The 26,618-nt window shown below is 44.5% G+C and overlaps 1 protein-coding gene across 1 annotated transcript in view; it reads left to right on the forward strand.

The window, feature by feature from the left end:
• Positions 1 to 609: 609 nt before the first annotated feature.
• Positions 610 to 26,618, forward strand: part of Dpp6 (dipeptidyl peptidase like 6) — an 830,048-nt gene continuing 804,039 nt past the window's right edge. Inside the window, exon 1 of the mRNA XM_021163979.2 lies at positions 610 to 1,178. Coding sequence (XP_021019638.1) covers positions 1,128 to 1,178 — 51 coding nt within the window. The 5' untranslated portion in view covers positions 610 to 1,127. The remainder of the gene's footprint in view (positions 1,179 to 26,618) is intronic.

Consider the following 26,618-nt stretch of genomic DNA (forward strand, 5'->3'; position numbering starts at 1 on the left):
TCTGGGTTGGCAGTCCTGGAATCTAGGCTTGGCCACCCCAAGAGAAGGTTGGGGGAATAGAAGTGGGTCTGGAGTTCCACAGGGCCGTGCCTTTGGAAGAGAGTGCTGGTCTGAGAGAACTGAAGAAACAAAGGCACTATCAGGACTGTGGCTGACTGGAGGTCTGGAGGGCAGTGACTAGACCAGGGTAGCAGGCGTCATGATGGGGTTCCAAGGACCCAGTAAGTAGCTCTGTAGGGTGCACTCGTCACTATCAAGGCCACTGACTACAAGTCGCCCCAGTGCAACCATGGAGACACCACGTGTGTTCCATAGTAACCCGAAACCACATTAAATATCAGCTGCCACTCAGGCTCCTCCCTCTTGCCTCTAGCTCCTCCGCCAGACTCAGAATCTGGTTCCCTGTGACTCTGCTCCCTGATCTGGGAGGCGCAGCCCTAGGAGCAGCTAGTGGCTGCTCATCCATTCTAATCTCACGCGGCTCCACCCACAAAGATCACCCTAGAGCTTGTTTGTAGTCGCCCTCTTGATGGCCAATCCCCCTGGCAGCTAAGCTAACTGAAGCGTGCTGCAGCCCAGGGCTTCCAGGTTCTGCTCAGTAAAGGCTGAGGCCAGCACGCGCACGCGTGTATACACACACACACACACACACACACACACACACACACAAACGCGCGCGCACACACACACTCCCGGGTGTTGCCACCCTTGGGGATCAGCATTGTCAGTCAACCATACCCGCCCAGAGTCCTAGAGTGCACAAGGCTCTTGCCACGCTGCCGCTGCCGTTGTCACTTACAGGGTGTTGAAAGCCAGCTCGGAGGACACACGCCTTTGCTCACGTCCTCGCTCCGCAGCTCTCAGCTTGCTTTTTGTTACAAGCCGCACCCCCAGCGCCTGGCTCCTGATTCTGCTTTCCTGGTAGCCACTGGGAAGAGTTGATTTCAGGGGGATCTACCCGGGAACACAGAGGGACAGGAAAACCAGGACCTGCCAGAATTGTATTTTCTTCAAACCCCATCTCCACCCAGTAATCGCGGCTGGGATCTACACTTGGGTGCTCCCCATAACAATGGATTAAGTTACACTTCCCTGGGCTAGAAGTGAGGTTCAAGACTCCAAGCAAAATGAAGGAAAAGGCAATGATCAAGACCGCTAAAATGCAGGGCAACGTGATGGTGAGTGCAGTGGGGCGGGAGCCCACATTAAGAATTGTATGGGGCGGTGTGGGGGTGGGTGGTGTTAGACTTCAGAAGTCCTGATTTCATAGGGAAGTAGGAGACCCGGTTGGTGTCACACACAGCAGGACTTCCCACTTGAGCCTGAGGGTGTGAATGATCCTGCATCTTTTTGCAAAGGGGAAGTTCCTGGTTTGGTGGTTGCTGTCTTTTAGGTGTGTGCTTTCCTTGCTTTGAGCACAGGCTGCTCTCTTGTGTGTGTCTGTTGAGTTTCAAACACATCCCTGTGGCTGTTCTTGAGCAGACACAGAGATAGGAGATCACTTCAGACAGGAAGTCCCCCTGGGCACTAATGCCCTCACTTGGTCTCCTGGGTGCAGGTCAGGGCTGAGACTTGTGGGGTTTCAGCCTCTAATATACTCATTATGCCAACATGCACGTCCACAGCTGTCCAGCAGTCAGGGCCTTTCCCCCAAGTTTGGGAAAGATGATCATCTCCAAGGTAGAGGGCTAGTAAAGGAGGGAGACCTCTGGAGATCCCCAGAATCTCAGGTCTGTGGGTCAAGGGACATCTTGACAGTGACAACTTTGTCAAGTTGAGGACGATTGTCTTGTTTTCTCAGCAAGATAACTTCCGCCTCCTTGTGGCTTGCTGGTCTGATATCAGCACTCTGCTGGTGGTAGCAGTGGCCTGAAGCATGGGCCCAGAGGTCAGAGTGTTGGATTCTCCTAGTAAGGGCGGGGAGTTGCTATCTAGTTGATGAAATCCTCAGTGTGTGTTTGCAGTCTCTCCAGTTACTCTGTGAGGATTTGTTTGTGTGTCTGCACGTGCGTGTGCATGTGTGTGAGGAGAGATTGTCATGCGACTTTAAAACATTCAGCAAGAAGTAGAAGAATGTTTATCAAACAAGGTCTATAGTTGTTTACGAAAGTGGTTGAGTGTGTAGGCTGGTGTGGAGGCATGCTTGGGAGAACCAGTCTGCCCAATTTGAAGCCTCTCGTTAAACAAATAGAAACAAGAAATGAGAGTATGTTTGGATTGTAAAATGTACCCCACCCCTTAGCAAGGCACCTGTTGCCTCGCACAAAGCTGTGGGTTTAGCTCAGAACCTGATTTCAGGGCCAAAAGAGTGGTGTACAAAATTTGTGATAATACCTCCCTCCACAAACCCGAATTCAGTGCCTCTTGATCTGCCCTACTACGCTGTGTGTGAAACTATATCTGCTTTCCTAATTTCTTTTGCCTTCTGTTGGTGTGTTATGATAATCAGAATACTTTTGTATAAACAGGTCAGAAGTATGTGTGAAGTATACCCAGTGTGTAATACCCATCCACACAGTGGTCCCTTGTCATACATATCCTGCCATAGCATGTTAATCTGTAGCATGCTAATTGAGCTGGAACATTTATGTATGAGGCTACAGACATGTATTAAGATTAGTTATGTAGGTAACATGGGATCAATGGCCATAGGAATCTAGTATCAAATGAGTATTTCTAGTCATAGCCGGCACAGTCTGCTGTGGAATAGAGACGTCTTTATGTCTCAAAGACGTATAAAGTCTCCCTTTCCACTCTCTCCCTCTCAAAGGCTGAAAAGCTTGCTCATCGTGTATCTTCCTTGCTCTTTGAATATGGTTATCCACGTGGCACTCACCCTTCTCTGAGCCTTGCCTATTACTGTCATTAAAGCCAGTTGACTTGAGCCCAGGAGATTCTGCAGCAACCAGCATTTTATCCATCATCTGTTGGGTAGAGAGCAAGATGAAATATGAGATCACTATATGTTTAAATACACTATTCATGCTTAAGTTGATCAATAAGAGTGTGGTTTGTAACTCATTTGAATTTCACGTTCCCGCTAAGTCTCTGTGGCTCCATTGAATGACATGTTCATGTTTTCTCTGTTAATTGGGGGCTTTTGGATTCCTAATACTTCATCAGTTGCCTTGGAAGCCTTGCTAATCACAGTCTCGCCTGGGTTGGATGACTGGCAGTTCTTGGCACTCCAGGCTTAATTGGGATTCGGGTGATATTTAACATTCACTGTGAGGACTGTATGATTTACGCCTAGTTCTGACAGGTGAGTGGTCGACATCTCAGTGCCTTCGATAGCAGCAAAGCACCTCACACTGAGTGGCTTCAGGGCATCCACATCCACACAGAGACAGACAAGACAGAGCTGAGTTCTCCGTTCTGTGAGCAGAACCAGGGTAGCAAAGAACTCTTGACCCTGCCCAGTGGCTGTAGGGACGCCAAACCCAGTTACAGCTGTCTCTTCCCACATGTGGTTCTAGGTATGGCCCTTCCAGGCTTGTAGACCCATTGTATCACCAGAATCCCGACAAGGACTAGACGGCACCCCAAGGCTGGTCCTGTCCATGCCACGTTGCCTGGCTCATGCTTATCACTGATTTCATTCCCTAAAACTCTTTTAAAAGTTCATCTCTGATTGCAGTTGGGTACCTTAGAGAAGGCAAAAACATTGTTTTGCTCCCTGGTCTTATTTTGTGCTATTCAATGAGTAGCAAAAAAATAAAATGCCATTGGTAGAATCAATCCACAGAGTTCCTTTCATTCTTGACAGAAATCTATTTCACAAACTTTGGATACTCGAATATCAACAGACTAACCCTTCAACCTGCCATGTCATGTACTGTGACAGAGATCAAGACGTTTCATTCTTGTAGAACAAAACATTCTTTTAAAAGTAATACCATTCTTATACATCTTCCTTTGAAGCATCTTAGATTCTCCACATGCACATTTTCAATCCAGTGTCCTTTATTGCTGCTGTGTTGCCATCCCACTAATATCCAGGGGTGTCTCCTCCTGGAGCAGCTTCAGTGGGAAGCTTTATCATATGAAGGCCATTGCTTCACATTAAATCTCCTTGCTCTGGCCCTATGAACTTTTCCCTGACACCGAGTTGCTGGGTAAATGTTGGTTCAGATCTAAGTCTAGAGGATGGCTCTGGTCTTCAGGACCTGCCTCTGTGGGTCCTCAAGTATGATAGGAAGGAGAACAGGGGATAGGTCTGCAAGACACCTGGAGCCTTGGGAAGCTCCTGGGCACTCAGCAACAGCTTTAAAGAAACTTGTGACCTGGAAATTTTTGACACAACAAAAACTTACATTTTTCTTGTGGCTTCTGAAACTCCCGTTTGCATCTTTTGTCACTGACTGTGTGTTCCGGTGACACTCTAATGCCCCTGGATGGTAACTGTCCAAAGTCTGGTTTTCTTTCTTTCAGGCTAATGGACTCCAGTCTCAGTCCATATGTGGGTATAATGAGCAGAGAGCCTTTGAGGCTTTTAGTTATGAGTTATTGTGAGGTGTCATGCCCTGCTGTGAAGCCCTCCTGGAAACAGCCTCACTGCCTGGAAGATGAGTTACAGGGTCCAGCCTGTGTTAGTACAGGGCTCTGCTGCCCCAGGGAACTTAGTAGCAACTTGGCCACTGACTCTCGCTTCTCAGTGACATGAAACTCCTCAGCCTGGCTAATAACACAGGCATGATTAGTATTTGAAAACAGTGCACTTATGAAATGGGTCCAAGGATATATAGCTCAGAAGGTCTGGATTTCTGAGCATCCTCTCTAGTTGCCCATAAGAATTCTCTCTATCTCCTGGCTCTGTAGCATCTATTCCTAACATCTTCCCTCATCAGACTCTTCTTCACAGGTCTATGTCACTCTCTATGTCACTCCCTCTGTTACTGTCTATGCAGGAAAGCTAGTTGAACATTAGTTCACATGACACACAGCTTCCCAGAAGCAGGAACATCTTAAATATGTGAACCACAAGTAAATGTGTGCAAAGATGTGGCTGGGGCCATGTCTCAGTCATGAAATGATTGCCATGCAAACACAACCACAAAGGAATGCCTAAAGTCCAGCACTGGGCATACCTTTGGAGTATCAGCCCTGGGACGCAGGACAGAAGGGTCCCTGGAGCTTCCTAGCCATATAGTCCAGCCTAATTCACAAGCTCTGGGCTCTAGTGAGAGACCCTGTCTCAACAAACAAAGGAGAAAACCCTGAAAAGGATACCCAATGTTGACCTCTATAAGCACACACCTACACACATGCAAGTGGTAAAATTAGCACAAAGAAATTCTCAAAGCTAGAAGGAAGTAGTCACCTCAGGATGCTTTATAAGTTGTATTAGGTAGAACTTCAATGGAGAGGGCTGCCCTGTCTTCTCTAGAGCCTGAGCAGGCTTTCGCTCACGTGGCCTCTTGGTCTTTGTACTTGGACCCATCAATATGTCAATAGGCTAACTTTAGTGACTTGATGCCTGCCCCGCAGCCACTCCACTGTCTGGCACTCTGGCACATGCTCCCTATACCCACCCCTCTGCTCTATTCCCGTTCACAGTTACTGTCTGAGCTCCTTTATTCCCGGGAGAGGCTGCCCTGGGGGAGACTACAGTCAGCTACAAACCCCATTGGTGGTGGTTCTCCCTGCTCTGCTCAGCCAGGGACACCTGCTGGCCAAAAGGTTAGGAGACATTTCTGGAAGGCTACTAAAGAAAGCCTGATCCTGAGAGCAGAGCTCAGTGTTCTACTGTGTGGAAACATTCCTTCAAGATCTAGTGGATCAGGCAAGACAAGAAAAGACTACATACACATTATTATCCTAAAATCAAAGGATTTGCCTAGTTCACGAAAGAAAGAAACTCTGGTCTTCATGCCCTTTTTATTTGGATCGGAAAATTAATTTACCTCAGAACCTTTGTTTCATTTCAATTTAATAGTTTAAAATAAATTTACATTGTAGAAAAATGTGGTGAAGTCCTTTGATTATAGGAACCAGTGCTATCTGAATAGCCACACTGTCCTAGGAACTGAACCACACATCCAGATCCTGGAGGTCCACATGTATGCTATGCTAAGAATATAGGAGCACACAGCGCCAGCCAGCATCACTTTACCATCCCACCTCAGCCCCCTGAGGACTGGAGAAGCTCTCCTCAGGAGCACAGTGGATCTCAGAACAATTGCATTATAGAACCATCTGGAAGAAACCCATACGAGCTGGGAAACTGAGATTCACTCATTGAAAATGGAAGCTTTCAGCCCCCACAGTAGAACCACCCTTCTGTCCAACACCTCATTCTTAGTTATCCAGGCTGCAGCCAGCAGAGTGGGATTAAGTCTCCTGCTGGGGCAGAGGTCAGAGCACATTGTCATCATCAGGTCCAAGGAAATAATCAGAACATTGACTGGGAAGCCTCCTGACAAATGCACAGTAAAGTCTGGTTTCAGGATTGTAGACCCTAGGACCAGACACATACGAAAGGCAGAAGAGGGAGAGAAAGGAAGAGACACTCAGATGCAGCAGAGAGAAGGAGATGGTGGGGCAGTGGGGAGTGCTGAGGTAACAGGTCGAGGTGTTCTTGTTTACTTTGTAACCAGTTCACCCTTAAAGATGGTACATAGTCACATATTCACAGGGTTGAGATGCTCCTATGTGTGTGTAATATTTAAAATATATCAAACATTAACATCTACTTTTATTTTATATGTATGAGTGGTTTTCCTGCATGTATGTCTGTGCACCACATGTAGGGAATGCATATGGAGGCCAGAAAAGGGCAATGGATCCCTAAGAATTGGAGTTACAGACAGTTATAAACTACCACGTGGGTGCTGGGAATGGAACAGAGTCCTCTGGAAGAACAGTCAGTGCTCTAGCCATTGAGCCATCTCTCTAGTCTTTTCCTTTATTTTTTAAAATTAACTTCTTCTTACTCCTCCCCATCTCACAGGTGTCATAGCCCTCTTGTGAATGATAAGAGGACAACTTGTACCAGTTGGAGCTCTCCTTCCATCATATGATTCCTGGCCTTGGACTCAGATCCACAGGCTTGGTAGCAAGCACCTTTACCCTCTGAACTCCCTGGACCTTGTCTGAGCTCCACCTGAAAGTTTGTTTCTAAACAAGTGCAAGCAATGCAGCAGTAGCAGAGAGACTGTAGGTGAAGGCAGTGGGACCAGCAGGAAAGATTCTAGAATTTCTCCATGAATTTGAGTTCAATTCAGCTCCCCTCCATATTCAAGGGTGTTTGTATTTCTGTCTTATTAGTCTCATGTTAGAACACATTGTAGGAATGATCCTCCAAGCCAGAACACAAGACACTGCTGGTCTTGGCTCCCCTCCTCCCACTGACCTCAATCCCTCATCGTACCCTCTTCCCTTCCCAAGATACCACTGTTCATAGGAAAAGAAAGTAGATGAGATTGGAGTTAGTATACCTTGGACAGCATAGAGCTTGCTGCACAAAATGGAGACTTGAATTCAGCATCCAGAACTCAAGTCAGAAAGCCAGGCATGAGTACCTGGGGGGTTGGGGGGTAGTATGTGTGTGTGGGGGGTGGGGGTCAGATTCTTTGAGCTCACACCACAAGAATGGTCTTGTGAGGAATCATTTCAGAAGACAAGGTGGGCTGTACAGTGGAGGTTGACCCCTGGCATGCACACATATACACATATACACACAAAACAAAACAAGCAGAAAATAGATAACACACATGTGTACATGACCCAGACAGGGTTGACAATGGTGTGGGCACACTTCAGCTGTGCTGTACACCTCACACACCGCCTTGCATGGTGCTCACTCATCTGTAGTGCAGACACAACTCACTCTGTTGGGCACAGTGCAGATCTGCTGGGTAAAAGATGCTGCAGATGCCATGGCTTTGATTGCTTGACTTTCTGGCTCTTAAATAAAAATAACAACCCTGCTATAAGCCAGTGGTGCAAGGGATGCTCCTGCTTCCAGGTGACGTCACTCATCTGTGAAAATCGGCCACTGCTGGCATTCTGGGTTGGCACTGCACCAGCTACAGTGGCTTTGATTGCAGTGGCCATGGCCCAGGGGGGAAGCTGGGGCAGACAGTGTCTTCACTGGAATTACAGTGAAGGATCAAAGACTTTCACTCTCTCCATCCCAACTAGACAAGACTATATTTTAGGGAATAGAAATCTTACTTGAAATACTTGTTATTGTCTAATGTTTATATATGAACAGCAGGTAGTGAAACTTCCCAGCCATGACTCCACAAAAACCAAATCAACAATCCCATGTCCTTTCATTCCTACAAAATACTTCCATTGTGCACTAGATTCTCAATACTGAGGGTTAAAAAAAATCAACACATATAAGAATATTCTTTGTAGCTCATCATCTATTCTTCAGAAATTCCCTCTTTTCTAATCACGTAGAGAAACACACATAGCCTGGAAGATGGACAAGGCTCTGGGGAGGTTAAGAAAACATCTCTCCCTGGCTGTGTTTTTGCAGTGTGTCCAGTGTCTTCAGCAGCAGCTGCAGGCATGGACATTTCTGCCATTGCTGACACCGTCTGCTTGTGAGATCTTCTAGCTGGGTAGAAGGAAGACCTCCATCAGTTCCCAGCCATGGGAGGAAGTGAAAACCCACTGTGTTGGTTATCTGTCTCTTGCTGTGACAAAATAAGAAACAGACAAACAAGCAAGAAGGGAGAGAGGAAGGGAGGGACAGAGGGAGGGCTTGGTATGGCTCACAGTTCTAGGGCATAGAACCCATCATTGTGGGGATCAGCAAAAGGGGCTCCAGCTGTGGGAATGGGAAGTAGTTGGTCACATTTCGTCTCCAGTTAGGAATCTAGGAGATGAATCTAAATCCAGTCAGACTGACATTGAAGACCAACCATTGCCTGACTGCACTGCTGTGGGCTACCCAAGCCATAGAGAAAGGTTTCTTGGGAGTGCCTATCCAGACACCTGTAGAAAACTCTAGAATGTTGTAAGACTTCTGTCCTCATTGCAAGGGTATCTCAGCCTGCACCCTGGATCTGTAGAAAATATTTCTCTGGACAGATGGAATTTTACAAAACTGCATTGAGCAATTCAACTTCATTAACATAACAAGAAAATGAAAATTGAAATCACAATGAGGAAACCTCCAGTGAAATCTGAGATTTTAGAAAGATTGCTAGTACTGTTTTTGTTTTTTTGTTTGCGTGTTTATTTGTTTTGTTGGTTTGTGTGTATGTGTGTGTGTAGCAAGAACCCTGTGCACAGTTGGTGGGAAGGAATATTAAAATTTAGAAACCTTATAGTAGGGCAGAGATTGAGAATATATTTATTAGCTAGCCATCTAACTTCTGAGTATTTCTCTTCAGCAGATGCCCCCCCCCCCATGAGAGATTTGTATGGCTGTTTGTGATGGAAATATTTTTAGTGACCTTGAACCTGAACTGACTGACAATGGGATGATGTATAAATAGACCTGTCTTTGCGTAGCAGAATACTATACAGCAAAAGTTAATGACTTCCCACTCTAAAATATAGAGGCATTATCAGATAAACTTCTACAAAAGAAGCCAAGCTTAAGGGATATCACCTGTGAACAGGATGGTGGAGGAAGTGCATAGAGAAGAGGGAAGGAAGAGTGTCAGGGAGCACTAACTTCAAAGCAAGGACCATGTGAACTCACAGCAGCCATGATTGCCTTTCTAAGAGCTGCATAAAAATGGGGTCATATATGTCCTCTCACTGAGAGGGGAGGGGATCCCTGGGCCTCACCTATCTCTGAGAACTTAGATATATTAATATTCACTAGGGTGGGACAGGGAGACAATTTTTTTAGTATATGTGCTGCCGAAGTGAGCACCGGAGACCATTTTTTTTTAAGTATTGTAGCCACTAGTGAGGTGTTAATCATCCTGTAAGCCACCTTTAACCTTTACTCCTTTAAGCAACCCCAAGGGAGCTTATTGGGTAGAAAGAAAGAAAGAAAGAAAGAAAGAAAGAAAGAAAGAAAGAAAGAAAGAAAGAAAGAAAGAAAGAAAGAAAGGAAGGAAGGAAGGAAGGAAGGAAGAAGGAAAGAGAAAGGAAAAGGAAAGGAAAGGAAAGGAAAGGAAAGGAAAGGAAAGGAAAGGAAAGGAAAGGAAAGGAAAGGAAAGGAAAGGAAAGGAAAGAAGGAAAGGGAAAAGGAAAGAAAGGAAAGGAAAGGAAAGGAAAGGAAAGGAAAGGAAAGGAAAGGAAAGGAAAGGAAAGGAAAGGAAAGGAAGACAGATTTGAAAGTGGAAGGCAGAAGAAAAATGAGTATCCTTGGAAAGAGAAAAGAAAATCAAATGGGGGAGGGGAGAACTGCAAGATTTGGTAGCAACATGATTAAAAATTCATTGCATGTATGAGCCTTAGTGACTGTTGTATTGCTGTGTGGAGACATCATGACCAAGGAAAGTCTAAGAAAGGAATCATTTAATTGGGGGCTTGCTTACAATTGTAGAAAGTTAGGACATGATCATCATGGCAGGAAACAGAGCTAGTGCTGAAGCAGTAGCTGCAAGTTGTATTTCCTGATCTGCAAGCAGCAGGCTGGGGGAGGCGGGGAGGGGGAGAGAGAGAGAAAATGAGAGAGAGAGAGAGAGAGAGAGAGAGAGAGAGAGAGAGAGAGAGAGAGAGAGAGAGAGAGAGACTGGCCTGGTATGGGTTTTTGAACATCAGAGCTCACCCCTACTGACACACCCTCTCTAACAAAGCCACACCTCCTAATCTTTCCCAAACAGTTCCACTAATTGAGAACCAAGCACTCAAATATATGAGACTATGGGGCTCATATACTGAAACCACCGCAGAATGTATAACAATGTAATGGGTTCCATTACAGTAATTAGCATGCTAATAAAGAGAACAAAAGCAATGTATAAGTATGCTTATATAAAGCCAGATTTTTAAATGCTATAAAAATAGGTATTGGAGTGTTATCCATGATGGAAAATAAAATTTTCAAAAAGAAGAAAAGTAAGAATATATATAATCATGCAAATTACAGTCCTGGCTCAGTGTTGTAAGGAACCAAGACTGTTTGGGGCACAGGGGCACATCAGCAGAGAACAAAAACCATGTGTATGACTGTGGATATATGTTTCTTTATCATCTGCTAAGAGAAATACACTCTTAGTTTCAATCCTGAGAATGCTATGTCTTCTGCTTCTATCTTATCTAAGGCATGCTTTTCAGTAGCTTGGTGATTCATGAGCTGTGGGGCCCTCCAGTGATTTTCTTTTCTTAGTGTAACCATTCCATTTTAAATTTGGTTGATGGAACAATTCTTATGTGGAGAGATTTAGTATCATAGATGTCTTTCATTTTAAAGTTGTTTTTATGAAGGAAAATTGATATTTTTTACAGAGGTTTAACTGTGATTATTTAGTATTTTTTAAAGCATCTTCTAGGAAATGTTAATTATCACAGATTGGACACCTCATTCCATACTCACAAAGGCATCTCATGGAGTCTTTTTCAATACATTTGCAGGAGATATATTGAAATATTTAATGTGAATTTTAAAATTCCTAAATATAATAACAATGCTAATGAGAGTTCATGCATTCCTAAAAATTTTATGGAACTCCAAATATTCAAAATGCTGAGAAATGCCCAGAACTGCCATGCAGTTCTCGGTAGAGTGCAGTTTTTCAGGGGTTATGCCTGGAAATGATTCAGTGCCAAATGCAGAAGTGTTGAAGCATTGGGGTGGGGTAGTCTCCACAGCTGGGAAGCCATTTTCCACCCACTGTAGTGGTTGGTGCAGGATCTGTTAAGATAGTCACTGTGGTTAGAGGAGGAAATCAGAGCAAATGATGGGGAGGAGGTGTCATGGTCAGCCAACTGATGAGAGCAGAAAAGCTTTGTCTTGCCTTGGAGACATCAGTCTCTATTAGGACCAAGTCCAGTAAACTCAAGGAGGCATCATTGTTCAGAGAAAGCCAGTCAGCTTTCCATACTTGTGACAAAATATCTGAGACGAATCTGTAGATGTGAAGAAAGAAAGGCTTATTTGGATCATGATTTCAGAAGTTTTGGTTCATTGTTATTTAGCCCTACTGATCTGAATGGGACAGAGCATCATATGAGTGCACCAGGTAGAACGGAATTGCTCATCTCATGGTGGCAGGAAGCAAAGAGAGAGAACAGTAGGATACAGAGTCCCCAAAGCACTTTCAAAAAAGCACATGCACAATGACTTCACCTTCTTCCACCAAGCCTATTGTGGCCTAATTTCTGTTACCATGGCAAAACATTCTGACAGAAAAGCAACTCGGGAGAGAAAGGGGCTTATTTTAGGACCACCCTGCAAATTGACATGAAATGGAATTTTCCATGAATATTTCCTTCCATAGGAGTAGATTCCATGTTGAATTTCAGCTTATAATTACAGTATATGGTCCATTATTGTGGGGAAGGCAAGGCAGGAACTTCAAACAGCATCTTGCATTGTATCTACACTCAGGAGAGAAAGAGGATGCAAACAAGCATGGCCACTCTCTACTTATGGTCAGCTCAGTTTCCCCACTCTTACACAGTTCAGAACCCCTACATAGAGAATGGTGCTGCTCACAGTGGGTTGGGTCTTCTTACATCCATTAACTTAATAATCCTTAAGACATTCCTCCACAGACACACCCACAGGTCAATACAATGTAGACCATCCTTATGGAGACTCTCTTCCAAGGTGATTTTGGAGTGTGAATAAAGCTGACAAAAAATAATGTCCATAACAAGGCCCCACCTATCTAAATGTTCTACTACTTCTCAGCAGTAAATCAGACTGGTGACCAAGCCTTCAGCACATGGACCTTCAGGTGACATTGAAGCTCTAGTCCATAATGGTGGAACTGTCTTTAGATCCCTGGGGATTTCTTCCTAGAATCCAGTTTGAAGAATATATTCTCAGCCTCAATAAAATTATAGATTATTATGGATTGCTGCAGGTTCCTTTTACAATGTATGTTATTCTTAAAGTTTTTGTGACAGCATTAATCTATATTTCTCTTCCCTCCTTTTTTTTCTTGATCTCCTTAATGTGGAACATGTTGTAGAGAGCCCTAGTGTTGCTTGGATTTTTTATGCTAATTCTGATTTTTCCAGGAGGGGCTGGAACAAGGAATGGGTTATGTACTCAGGTGACTTCCTGTGAACCTTCCCTGAATGAATAAAGGGACCAATCACTGGGCAAGTAGGCGGGGCTCCTGCGTTGAACAGAGGAAGAGAGGAAAAAGAGAGTTAGGGACTTTTTGGATGGGGATAATGTAAGGATAAGATTTCCCACAACAGGAACATGAACGGGAAACCATGTTCAACATTATGGTTTTGCCATAGTAAAGATGCTAATTGATATTGGAAAGGTCTAGCTATGTTGTGTAGATCCAGTATTGGAGTGTGGAGATTGTGAAGCACACTAGCAGTGGGCAGATTAACAAGAGAAAAATGCATAAAAGTTTATTAATGCATAAGTCCATAAGAGCACACACAAAGGGAAGCTTAAGGAGGAGCCAGATGGGCAAGGTTTAAATGCTTTCACGGGCAGTTGGTAGTTGGGGTGGTAGCCAGTTTTCAAAGAAGAATAGGGTAAATGAATAAGACTGGCAGAACTTCTTATGCCCTGGACAAAGTTCCTCACTGTTGTAGGTAGGTATGACCCCCAGTCTCTTTCTCTGTGGTGCGAGCTAACTCTTCCTTGGTTAATGGCATTTCAGAAAGGCTCAAAGATGACTGTGTATTTGTGCATCTCATCTTCAGGTTAATAGAGAACTTGGCTGCTGTCTAAAGGCCAAAGCAACTTAGGTTGGAATATTGTTTCTTGAGCCCTAACAGGTGCATTCTGGAACTCCCCCGAGGGATATTTATAGTTGAGTCCATTGAAGAACATATAATTATAACCCAAACCTTCTCTCAATTCAGAAATCCTCCATGTAAAGATCATAGGGATAAATAATGCTTTTGGTGTTTGAGTAAGCATTAGGAAGAATGTGGCACCTCCCAGGCAGTATGTGCTAAGAAGAGCACCCAAGCATATGAAACCCATTAAATTCATGTTTCTAAGACATGCAGAAACTAGTACTTAAGTAAGATGCCTTACCACCTTCATTTGTCAGTTTATCCTGAACTTGTCTGATCATTGAAATGGCATCTTCATTGGGTGTTGATGGTTTCATCTGGAGGAAAATCAAACTTTCCTATCTTCATGGTGAGAGGTAGTTTTGCATCCTGGAGAGGAGCATGCAAGGTTAGTCTGTGAACCTGGTAGAGAAGAGGGATCTCTTTGATCAAAGTAGGGACCAGGGGAATATATTCCCAGGCCACAGGCTGACAGAGATTGCCCAATCCAACCCACAAAAAGATCCATGCCAAAGAGATGACACAATGCAAACAGCCACAAGGTCTGTGAGGTGTACTCTCTAGGGAAACATGAAAGAGGTCTGTCTGTCCCTCACTTCTCAATGTGGAGAGTAAGCTTCTTCCTTTTAATTTGTGTCTGTCTCTCAGCAGAACACTGAGGCCAGGACACCACAGATGCATCAGCTTACAGACACTGAGTCCCTGAGGTGTCAGTATGGCTTGTCTGGAACTGATCCTGCTGGCAGTATTCCCTCTTCTGATGATATTCGAAGATGAGAAACCACTCAAGTAGGACATTTGGGGTGAGATGTCTGCATCCCACATTTGAAACATCAGCTGCTGTCCAAAATTGGGTGGAAAAATTCTGAAGGATAGATTGTAGAGCACTGAACAAAGGAGGCAAGCAGCCCCATAGCTGGGCTACTCAGGACCCTCACTCCCAAGGCTAAGTGCTAAGATGTAGTGACCTGGATATAAATCCACTGCATATCTCTGCTTACTAACCCAACTTCCTCCCTCTGAGGTTTAAGATATAAGGAATACCTCTAGTCTTCCAATGATGTTCAAGAAGGTTCAGTCAGGAGGTCGTCTAAACAGTAGAGCAGAGTCCAGAATCCAGCTCAGATGTATGTAAGGGTGAGTTCCAGCTGCTGTGTTCAAGACCTGACATTTTGTCTACTCGAGAAGGTTGGCAACTATGTCTGTCTCCTGTAATACAGGGAGAGAACGTTGTCTACTAATGCTGTTTCTGTTTTCTAAAATTACAGTCATCATACCTGACAAGGACAGGGCTCCTGCATCTCAGTTCCTTGTCCATGCAAGGAAATAAGAATTTTCCCACCCAAGGAATTGAAGTAAGGCTCATCTAGGATTTGCCTGTGTGGCCATCTGAAGACAATACTGTTCTCAATGTCCTCTCTGGTGCACTCCACAAGTAGAGAAGGTGGGAAGAAGTCCTCCAGAGCTGACAATGATTGAGTATGCTCCAGAAGGGGTAGTGACATAGGCACCTAATCCCTCCTCACCCTTATCACTTCCTGAACAATAGAGTGACAGAGGTGACACCTGTGCAATGAGCACTGAACAGGCTGTATTTTAGAAACCTGAGTGCACAACACACCACTCTGCCCCCACCCCAGGGCCTGCTCACTAGCACCAGGAATCTACAGAATCCAACTGATCTACAGCTGATTGTTTATTGACGAGCTGGATGCATTCTACCCAGAAAGTAAGCTGAGATTTTATTTCCACATAGATTTTGCAGTGTTGGGGTGATTTTTACAACTAAGAAATGTGTTTGGGAGTTCATATGTTTAAGAAAGACATGACAGATGAGAGAGATGTTTCCCTTACATTGTCAATCCATGGCAGAATGAGATGTCATAATTAGGAATATTTCTTACAGATGAAACAGCTCAACAGTTTCAAAAGAGAATGACTAAAGTGGAGTTTAAACACGTCTCTAATTTCTGACTGTTGTGAGAAACATCTGAGGAAGAACATATGGCTCTCGTGACCTGGTGTAAATGTTTACTTATTAGAAGCTTAAACTGGGAATGTGTGGGGCAGTTGAGCAGCCTGCAAGGGGGCATCACACTTAGACATGGCCCGAGATAATGATGGGATCTTGGGGCAAAATGACAAGGAACTGATCTCAAATGAGCCTTGCTGTTGAGATGTACAGGACACATGAGCCGGGAAGAGGGACTCCTCACCATCTCTTCATTGATATGTTTATTCTAAGACAGCTGAAGGACCTGTGAGCCCAGCTTTCATGAATGAATGTAAACAAAGGTCAAAGGGAATGCTAAAGGCTTTTGTTTAATTAATATTAAAATCCCATTAACTGAGAGAGAAATTGGCACTCCAGGGGTACACATCCTGGTACCTTGCATGCTGATGGAGCTACAGCTAGATTCCCAATTCTGGGTTCCTCATGGAAATGGAAAGAGAGGAGATTAGTACACATCAGGACCGTGAACAAGTAGAAACCACAGTAGGAAAGAAAAATTGAAGTCAGGGGTGATGCTTAAGACAAGTGTGATAGTTGGATTCATCTATCAGCTTGGTCAATCAGTGCCCAAGTAGGTGGCCAAACACCAGGCAGAATGGAGCTGGTGAAGGACTTAAACGGAACCTGACACTTCAATTTGTGGCTATTGATCAGAGCAAGTAGTCCAGCCTAATGGGAGTGGCTTCTATTCAGTACTTTGCAGGCCTAAAGCAACTGGTGCTCTTGGCTGAGGCGCAGACTCTCCTGGGCTTCCTTGCTTTCCAGCCTGCAGACTTTGAACTTAACAACTCCCATGATTCCAGAGGCAGATTCCTGAATGACTCTTTTTCCCCGTGGCTGTGGTTCTGCACATGTGCTCCCAGTTTTGTTTCTCGGGGGTGGGGGTGGGGTGGGGGCACACTAATGCACAAGGAAAGCAGAAGATATGGGCAGTGTGCTGAGCACTGACCAGTGGCTCTTGGAGAAAGATAGGCAGGCTTCTTTTGAGCAATTACTGAAAAGACCCTCAACCCTGGAACCCTGGATAGAAGTGATAAAACAATATCAATGTTAAATATTGATTCAGTGATATAAAAATGTATAACTAAACATTGACATATGATAGAAGAAATTTCAAATCCACATCTGTCCATACAGTTTAGAGGTCGCAAAGAGTCCTAGGTTTGATCCAATATATCCACTGAGAATCAGAGTCATCAGAAATTCCAGTAACTTCTGATCCATCAGTCTGTGTTTCTGGTGAAACATATTATGAAAGACTGAGAAAAATAATTTATTCTGTGGAGGACTAAGTGATAATCGTAATTCAGAGGTCACTACTCTACTGTGAGTTTGAACTGAAAAAATCCTGATAGACAGAATGCAAGCAAAACCATGAAAATAAAGATTTTCTTTTTTCTTTCTTTTTTTTTTTAAACACTCATTTTAAGATGAGGCTAGAAAATTGAAGATAGCAGCATGTCAAAATTATCCACTGGAAGGAGAAGAGTGCTGATAAAATAGCCTGTCCAACCAGAGAGCAGATCCTACTACACAGACCAGAAGCTAGCATCACTAGGAAAACCGGAGCTCCCCTTCAGCATTCGTAGTATCATTAATAAAAGTGTTTTAAAATGGACTCAGAAGGAAGATCAATGGTGATTATATTAGGAGTTTAAAGAGAATGTACAGGTCAGGTGGCATTCCCACAGCCACCTGGAGGGGAGATGGAGAGAAGATCAGGGATGCCTTGAAGTGAGGAATGGGCAGTTTATGGAGGAAAAGTCTCTCCCAAGAGTGAAGGTGAAATAGTGAGCTGAAAAAGAGCTCCAAAGGGCAACCGACAATGGTGTCAGTCCTATGTAAGGTGTGTGGTCTTCTGTAAAGGTGTGTGGTCCTCTGTAAGGTGTGTGGTCCTCTGTAAGGTGTGTGATCCTCTGTAAGGTGTGTGGTCCTCTGTAAAGGTGTGTGGTCCTCTGTAGGGTGTGTGGTCCTCTGTAAGGTGTGTGGTCCTCTGTAAAAGTGTGTGGTCCTCTGTAAGGCGTGTGGTCCTCTGTAATGTGTGTGGTCCTCTGTCCCTTCCATCCTGTTTGCATTTTGAGGGTTTCGTTCATGATATGTCTTGGCCTGTTTTGTTTGTCAGATGATGCCAGGGTGAGAAATCACTTCCAGCCTTCCTGTTCAAATTGTCTTCTTGCACATGGTAATCTTTTTTTTTTTTAAGATTTTATTTATTTATTATATGTAAGTACACTGTAGCTGTCTTCAGATCTTATTACGGGTGGTTGTGAGCCACCATGTGGTTGCTGGGATTTGAACTCAGGACCTCCAGAAGAGCAGTCAGTGCTTTTAACCGCTGAGCCATCTCACATCTCCCCCAGCACATGGTAATCTTGATTTAACATTTTAAATTCCTACTCCCCTGTCACACTAGTAAGAATTTTATGAGAACTCTTCTTAATCAATTCAACAGGTGCCAAGGGAACTTGGCAACTTTCATCTCTGGGGATTTCACTATAGGGTTTCCTACAAACACTAGCACAGAATAAATAGCTCTCTGGTCCAAGTTTTAATGTGTGGATGAAAATATCAATGGTCACATAGAAATTCATTTAAAAGCTGGTGATAATGGCACATGCTTATGATCCCAGAGATGGATAAGAGGTAGAAGTAAGAGGGAATCCTTGGAATACAAATGCTTCTTAAAGACAGAAGCGAACTGAGCTCATCTAGGAAGATGCTGGGGGAGACCCAGAAGCCAGGGCAAGAAGACCTTACCTGTGTGAGGTGCTACAGTGAGAATGTTCTACTTCAGCTGCTGGGGTCTCCAGATCAGACAGGACCTAACCAAGACAGCCTCTGCCTGCTTTTGCTTAGACACACCATGTCTCATGGAGCCTTCAGAGTGAGAATTATAGACAGATCTCTCTGCTTCTTTCTGTTGTAAGGAAAAATGTAAACTTACCAGTGCCTTGCCCAGCTGCTGAACAGGCCTGTCTTCACATGTCACGTCCCTCAGGAATCTCTGGAACCCATCAGGTCTGTTCAAACTCAGCTAATTTCGTACCTGATATTCCTTCCCCAGGATGTTCTTTCTTTCTGGGATGTTTGTTCTTATACATTTTCACACCTAAATCATTTCCAAACATTACACTCAACCTTACTGTTGTGACTATTCATCAGCCATGTGTTAACCATGTGGTTTTCTTGAAATTATAAGCTCGATCAGTTCAGTAGATTGGTTCATGTTTGTCCATAACTCTAATGGAACATCTACAGATGGAGGTTTTATATCTTGCTGATCACATATGTTCACATCTGCCCATAAGTACTTGGCCTAATCCTAGATAAAATTAACATATGTTGAGTGGTGGTTCCCTCAGAATATGTATATATATATATATATACATATATATATGTATATATATATATATATATATATATATGATATATATCAAAAGGTTTTGGGTATTCCACCCCACCACCCCGTCATAGAATTGGAAATGGATTAAAGTAAAGATAAGACAAATTGAGCCGGGTGTGGTGGCGTACGCCTTTAATCCCAGCACTTGGGAGGCAGAGGTAGGTGGATTTCTAAGTTTGAGGCCAGCCTGGTCTACAAAGTGAGTTCCAGGACAGCCAGGACTACACAGAGAAACTCTGTCTTGAAAAATCAAAAAAAAAAAAAAAAAAAAAAAGCTAAGACAAATTGGTAATGCAGGTGTACAGAGATCATCAAGAACATCTTGAGCTCAGTGTCTCCATGTTAATAAAGTAATGCCTGTGATATAATCCTTGGGGCTAAGTGGGGCAAGATGATGTGTAGACCCAGGAATGGAGATGGTGAGAACTGCCTTCTGCATGCACAGTTTACTGAGGGAGATATGTGTGTGTGTGTGTGTGTGTGTGTGTGTGTGTGATGTCATATCACTGTCACCCATTCGGTGTCGGTGCTGGTGTATTTTGACAGCACTTTTAAAATGATTTTCCTGCCATGTCTTCTCTTCAGACCACCATGTGCTGAGAGAGCCACTAAGCACTTACAGCACTTATAGAAGTGAATGCCAAATTCTATGGCCAAAACTCATACAAACCTATCACTATTTATCTGAAAACATGGAGCAAGATTAGTGATTCATAACTTTCTCTAGATTTAGAAACTTGATGCTTTTACTGTGTGTTATGTAACACCTCCAAGTGGTTTCTGAAGCACCACTCCATAAATATAATTTCTCTGTGTCAAAAGAATGATAGCTGCCTTAACTGGGCCAAACATGACTATCCATGGCTTTTAGAACAGTCCTGATGAGTCTCACAGTCAAATTATTCAGGGCACACTAACTGTTTGGCTCCCAAATGAGTCTCTAGATCCCTTGTGGACTTTGCAGTATTGGCCTGCCTGAACTCTCACCCTGGCTCTCTGTGAGCTGACATCGCTGTAAGGAAACTTTATACACATGCAGATAAAATGGACAGGCATGGAGGCCAAGGATGCAGGGAGGAAGTGCTTTGGGGTCAGCATTGGAGAAATCAGTGAAGCCCAGGATGGGGCAGGGAGCCAGCCTCCTGAGACAGGTGCTCCAGGAGATGCACTTTAGTTGAAGGGCCCCTCTGCAGAGAGCTTGGATCCTCCCAGCCTTCATCCAAATTCCCTTTCCTATTACATTTCAGCTGCCAAAATAGCTCTTTGAATTTGGTGCTTAGAAAGATTTAGAGATGCTAAAAATTGCAGCTTTTCCTACAGAGCTATTTGTAAGAGGAAAGCAATGGAGGCCGAGAAGTGGGTTGTTGAGAATAATAGGCTGGGGTTGAAAGGGGAGGAGAATGAGGATCAGGACTGGGGTGATCTTCTGCATAGCGAAATTTCTCAAACCCAAGCTTCCCTGAAGAGTTTAATTTTTCTTAAGGGAAGGAGAATTAAACTTCTCAGATTTTGTTCATGCATAGATATATATTCTTCAGTGGGGGTAGCCTGAGCTACAGGAGCCTTCTGGCCAGGCATTCTCTATGAGTTCCCATTAGACTAATTAACCCTTTGTAGTAGGTTTGTCTGAATAACAGGAGAGACCTCAATATCCTGTGACAAGGAGAGTTGTTCAGCCTGAGTCTGAGACACCACTGTATCTTTTGAAAACCTCGAAGTCAAACACACTTGATGAGTAAGGTTGGAGCCTCCCCTCCTTAGGATGTTGCTATCAAAGCTATCTGCATGGACATGGAACCATGGTTATGAGTCAACAACCATCCTCACCTTTAAATAACAGGCTGCAGTTATGCACTGTGGCTCCACCCACTCTCACCATATCCATTATTTGATTTTATTTAGAAACAGGAATTGTTTTGTCATGAGTCTATAGTCTGTTTAAAACAACCTTTAGATCAGAAACCATCCCAGGAAAAGACTATTTTCGATTGTTTCTCTTAGATGGCTACTGACCATCCCTTTCTACTGTCTGTGTTCACTGGTCTTAGAGCTGCAGTTTAATGTGAGTGTATACATGCATTTGTGTGTCTATGTGTATATATGTGCATGCTGACATGTGCAAGCACCTGGATATATGTTTGCTCATGAGTGAGGAGGCCAAAGTTAACATGTCATTCCTTAGTGGCTATCCACCTTGCGTTCTGAGACAGGCTTAAAGCTCAGCAGCAGTTTAGGTTGGCTGACCAGAAGGCCCCAGAGATCTACCTGTGTGTACATGTACCCTCACCCTCCAGCACTGCGAGTACAAGTTCACACGGCCTTTCACATGGGATCTGGAGATCACACTCGTGTTCTCATGATTGCACAGCTAATATGTAAGCAACCTAGTCTTCTCCCTAGCCCCAGGACTGATAGTTTTGATCAGCATCAAATCTCTCTTTCACCTAACAGATGCTCAATATTTGAAGCAACCAGGCTCAACATCTCTTAGCACTATTTTGCATGGTGCAAGATTACTGAATCCAAACTTCAGGGACATTGTCACAGCTTGCTGTTTTAGATCTGAGAAACATGAGAAACCTTTTAAACCTCTGTATGACTGGGATGCACCAAGCCTCGTGAACCTTGGTGGATGTTCTATGTCTTTATCTGAGGAATGACAGAGGAAGTTATGTGCTCAGTCAATCCTTGAGGATTCTCATTTGCAATTAACGAATGTTAACATAGCAGAGTTTCATGCTAGACATACGAGCTTTTTAAAAATGTATATCAAAATGCTAGGAGCTTCACTTATTGTCTGAAGAGCGGAAGAGGAACTCACTTTGTGTAAGTCTGTCCCTTCCTTCCTTCCTCCCTTCCTCCTCCTCCTCCTCCTCCTCTTCTGACAGAGATCTGCCCGCCTTGGGATTAAAGGCACACACACCACCACATAAATCTCTTCCTGCTCCACGAGCTTCCCACACCCTTCACTTGCAACCTAATGTTTACTAGAATTCTTTCTTTGGAGGAATCCTTTCTCTTGACCACACAGTATTTTTAAAAACATGTTCATAGTCTTTCCTTTACACAGCATGCCTGATTGTATAACTTCATTAATTTTAATGTAGTTATAGAGCTAAACTACCATTAGCAGCTAGTTTTGTACTATTTCCCCTTAAAAAGAAACTTCCTTCCATCTCCTGGGCTTATCTTAAATGTATATCTTCCTGGGAGAAGTCGTTCATTCCTGTTCTCTGAAGATCTACACCCAGGTACAGCAGAACTAATGTTTTATTGTTCCTCCCTTGCCAGGGTCAACAGTGAGCTCTGGGGAAGCCTCTCTGATGTGGCACTGTCAAGTATGCTTGCCTACACTGTGGCTGCCTCCTCTTTTGTCTCTCCCACGCTCATCAATAATTGGGTCTTAACCCTAGCTTTTATTCATGATTTGAATTTTGATGTTATTGTCTAGCCAAAATCACTAACGTTTTCTTTTAGCTTTAATTAATAATGTGATTTTCTATTTAGGAGTGGAGGCTTTTCTGTCTTACAGGTGCATCTCTTGGAAGGAACAAATTTCGTCTTATAAACTGGCTGGAAAATGTGTCAAGGGGAAAGCACTAAAATTAGACTAAAAGTTGGAGACAAGACTCTATAATTTCAATTTTATAGAGTGTGGAAATGCACTGCCTTCTCTGTAAAAAGTAATAGGAAACTTTTATTCCAAAAGCATATCAGGAGTCACTGTTCTAGAAGAGAGTAGACAAAGTCGAGTTTCTGGCCCATTTTCTGGCATCCTGAGGGATGACTAAGAACGTCGTGCCTGGAAGTGACCTCCTACTTCATTCCTGGTGCCAAGCCCTTCATCCCTCAGTGTCCTTAGAGCCCCATAGCATCTCTCCCTCACCATAGAGTTAATGGCTAGATCCCATCCCACTCACTTGGAAAGGACTGTTCCTGTCCCTGCAGGCCAGACTTGTGGCTTTCAGATTATATGCAATGAAAGATAAGTCAGAGTCAGTGCTGGACACTGATGCTGGGGACAGGGTTGCTGGGTGAGGGGTGCCCTGGGAGATGGGAGAAACTCTTCCCTGCCTGTTTTGAGCTGCTCATTTCCATGGGGACTGAGTGTATGAAAGGGATTCCAAGGCTTCTCTATGCATTTTTAGAAATGGTAAAAAATTAAAGTCAAATATCAAGACCACCTATCTTTAGACTGGCCTCCAAAGACGAATACTTCAGGTGTTAGAAGGTAGTCCCATGTGTATGAGTTAGGTCCTGCACAAGTGAGCCACACTGCACACAGCACATTCTTGTGGAGACTTCAGGCAAAGAGCTTGGTGAGAACAAGGATGTAAGTTGCCCCAGTGTAATTAGACCTGGATCTCCATTCCTAGGCTAAGGAATCAGTGCTGGGTGATGATATTTTGGGAGGAAAACCTTGTTGCAAGAAAACATGTACTCCTTCCTCTGTCTCACCAAGATTTAAGATAATTCTGTATGGAATCAAGCATGAGGAAAGAGACAATGGTAACCTCAGGGTTTAACCCCCAGTGCCACATCCCCCTTTACTGACACCGCCCCCCTCCCCCTGGTCCCAGTGATCTGAAAAGTTTGGAAATATAGAAGAGTTAGACAAACCTTATCAGTGACTCAAATTGTGGTCTGGTTTTATATGGCTGCCCCACGCATGTAATAATGTGTTACACGCCATTCCAGCCATTCCAGAGCTGAGTGGGTACTCAGCACATGGCAGGCCTCCTGTTTCCACACTGTGCTGTTTTGAAGCTTCTTCAGTGGCACCACACTGGACTTGAGTGGAGCTGTGTGACATGGGAAAACAGATTATAAATGCCTTAAAATGACTCAACTTTATCAACATTAAATTTTTAATTCCAAATGTCTTTGTAGTTCATTTGTAGGATGAGTTATGACGTTCGCCCTCAATCTGGAAGAGTCATATAAAGACATAAAGCATAGCTGGTCATGTTGACTGCTGAATGTAAAGGGAGGAAAAAAGTGTGACTGCCCCACAGTGCTGTGTTTCCATAGCTTCTGTGTCAGACACACTCACTCGGATGAAAACAGAATAGTAAATCTTGGCATCTTCTTGGTCCTTGCCACATGACCCAGCATACTCTGCTGGCTGTGGAGGCAGACACTGGGGACAGGATGAAATATCATTCTAAAGTTCCTGATGAAGATTTCCCCATCAAGCCTGGTTATAGGCTGTGGGGAAGATGCTCTGGTAAGGACCCTTTCAGTGGAATCTTGGTTGGAGATAGATCACATTTATCCTTTGACTATTTCTCTTAAAGCAAAGGGGAAAAGCAGGCTTTAAGAACAGTAAAGATGTCACCTCTGTAAAGCCAGAGCAGCCTTATGGATATCAATGTGATAAGATCTGAGTGTCTGCAGCATCTCTCAGTTGCATGGCAAAGAGGGGAAGTAGTGTCTTCTCATGTTCCCAGGACTCCCAACTTAGAAAATACTTCTAAACCAACCACATTTGGGGGCTATGGGGGTAGTTTGAGAGATGGATGACCTGTTGAAAGCACTTGCTGCTCCTGCTAAGGACCCAGGTTCCCAGCTCCTACATTGGGTGACTCATAACTATTCATAGCTACAGTTACTGGCCTCTGTAGTCTCAAATACCTACACATAGACTAAGTGTACATATGGAGTAAAATTAAATAACTCTTAAACCAGAGTTGGATCTGCTTAGTGGTGTTTATGAATGGTTTGGCACCTGAGAAGAATGCTGTGAGTCAAGCAGATAGAGAGGGTGTAGGAGGAAGACCCTGGCCTACCAGGGATCAGGTGAGCTGGCCTTGGGTCATTTGTCCACCTACTCCATGGCTGTGCTGGGCATATGTGTTAGCAGCCTTTCACACAGTCCCTGGAACAGTGATGGCATTCACAATGGCAAGTCTGGGGAACTTTAAAAGACCCTTGCTCCAGAGGGACAGAGCCACAGGAGTACCCATTTGCCATCTTGAGTGTATGTGAGTCCACCATGAACTCTGACCTTAAGTTGTATCTGAAAAACCATTGTGGTTAGAGCTAGGTGTCCTGCTTTAGCAAATTCTAATCACCTATGGCTAGAGAAGGGGAATTAGCCAAGGAAAAACAAGCTCAAGTAGAAAGGCTTCATTTACAGAGAACAAAATTACTTGTTCCATGTGGGTCAATACAGGGCACTCATTGAGGTGAACACTGGAAGTTTAACTGAGCTGCACACCCCTCATGGCCACCGGGCTGGCGTCAGGCTGTGAGAAGCTGCAAGACCCCACTCTGGGGTGGGGAAGGCACAGTTTGTGGTCCCCATGGACCTGCCGGGAACCGGCTTAGGGTTCCCAGCCCGCACAGAGGCTGAGACTGGCAGGTTCTCACTCTTGGGCACCGCAGATGGCACTGAATGCCACAGAAGAGTTGAAAATGGAGCAGGGCCCGTGACCAGGCTCTGGTCCAGGGCTGAAGGGAAAAGGGCAGGGAAGAGAGCACTCCAGCTGGGTCCCCCAGGGAGGAGAGTCCTAGGCAGGCTCCGTAGGTGGGTTGGTTTGGTGGAGACCTTGGCTGGGGCGCAGGGAGGCCTCCCTATGAGAGGTTAGACACTCTGCTCTTTAGGAGGAAGACTCCAGCACATTGCTCCAGCACAGCAGATCCCGATGAGAAGAGGCAGTCCATGGTTTTAAGGTGTTTATTGTTGAAAGGCAGAGAGAGGGAGAGAGTAGAGAACTAGAGGCCAGCCATGGCCACGTGGAGAGAGGGGAGAAGGGAATTTGGGGAGAGGGGGAGCAAGGGAGCAAGAGTAAGAGAATAAGAGAGCGAGGAGGGGGCAAGCAGCCCCTTTTATAGTGGGCTGGGCCTACCTGCCTGTTGCCAGGTAACTGTGGGGTGGAGTTCAGACAGAATACCAGGAGCTTGGGCATTGTCTATGTGGCTGATGGTCACACATCTCTCTGTGGGGAGGAGGGGCTATGGGACTCTGTAGCTTTGACAAAAGCCAGGGACCCAGGGGGCATGGCCAAATACTTGCTGTCCCTCATAGGCAGGAGTCACCACCTAATGGGTCATTAGGGTTCAAGGCCTGTGATCAGCTGGGGACCAGGCTGTCCGTGTCCACACAGCTCATGGCCCCATAGTTCCAAGAGCCTGCAGTGTGGTTCTGGTAAGTGTTAGATGGGTCAGAGGAGAAGACACAGGGCAAAGCCTTTTTCTGGAGGTCAATCTCCCTGCCCACTTCTTCATAAGGAAGGCCCCGTGTATGGACAGATGGGAGGACCAGACACACAGACATGACCCATATTGCACTTTCTGCAGCCCCAAGGTGGGCTGGTGTTAGGGAAGCAGGCTTTCAGTTCC

This window comes from Mus caroli, unplaced genomic scaffold, assembly GCF_978045245.1.
Source record: "Mus caroli unplaced genomic scaffold, Mus_caroli_1 scaffold_4, whole genome shotgun sequence".
Classification (NCBI taxonomy): Eukaryota; Metazoa; Chordata; class Mammalia; order Rodentia; family Muridae; genus Mus; species Mus caroli.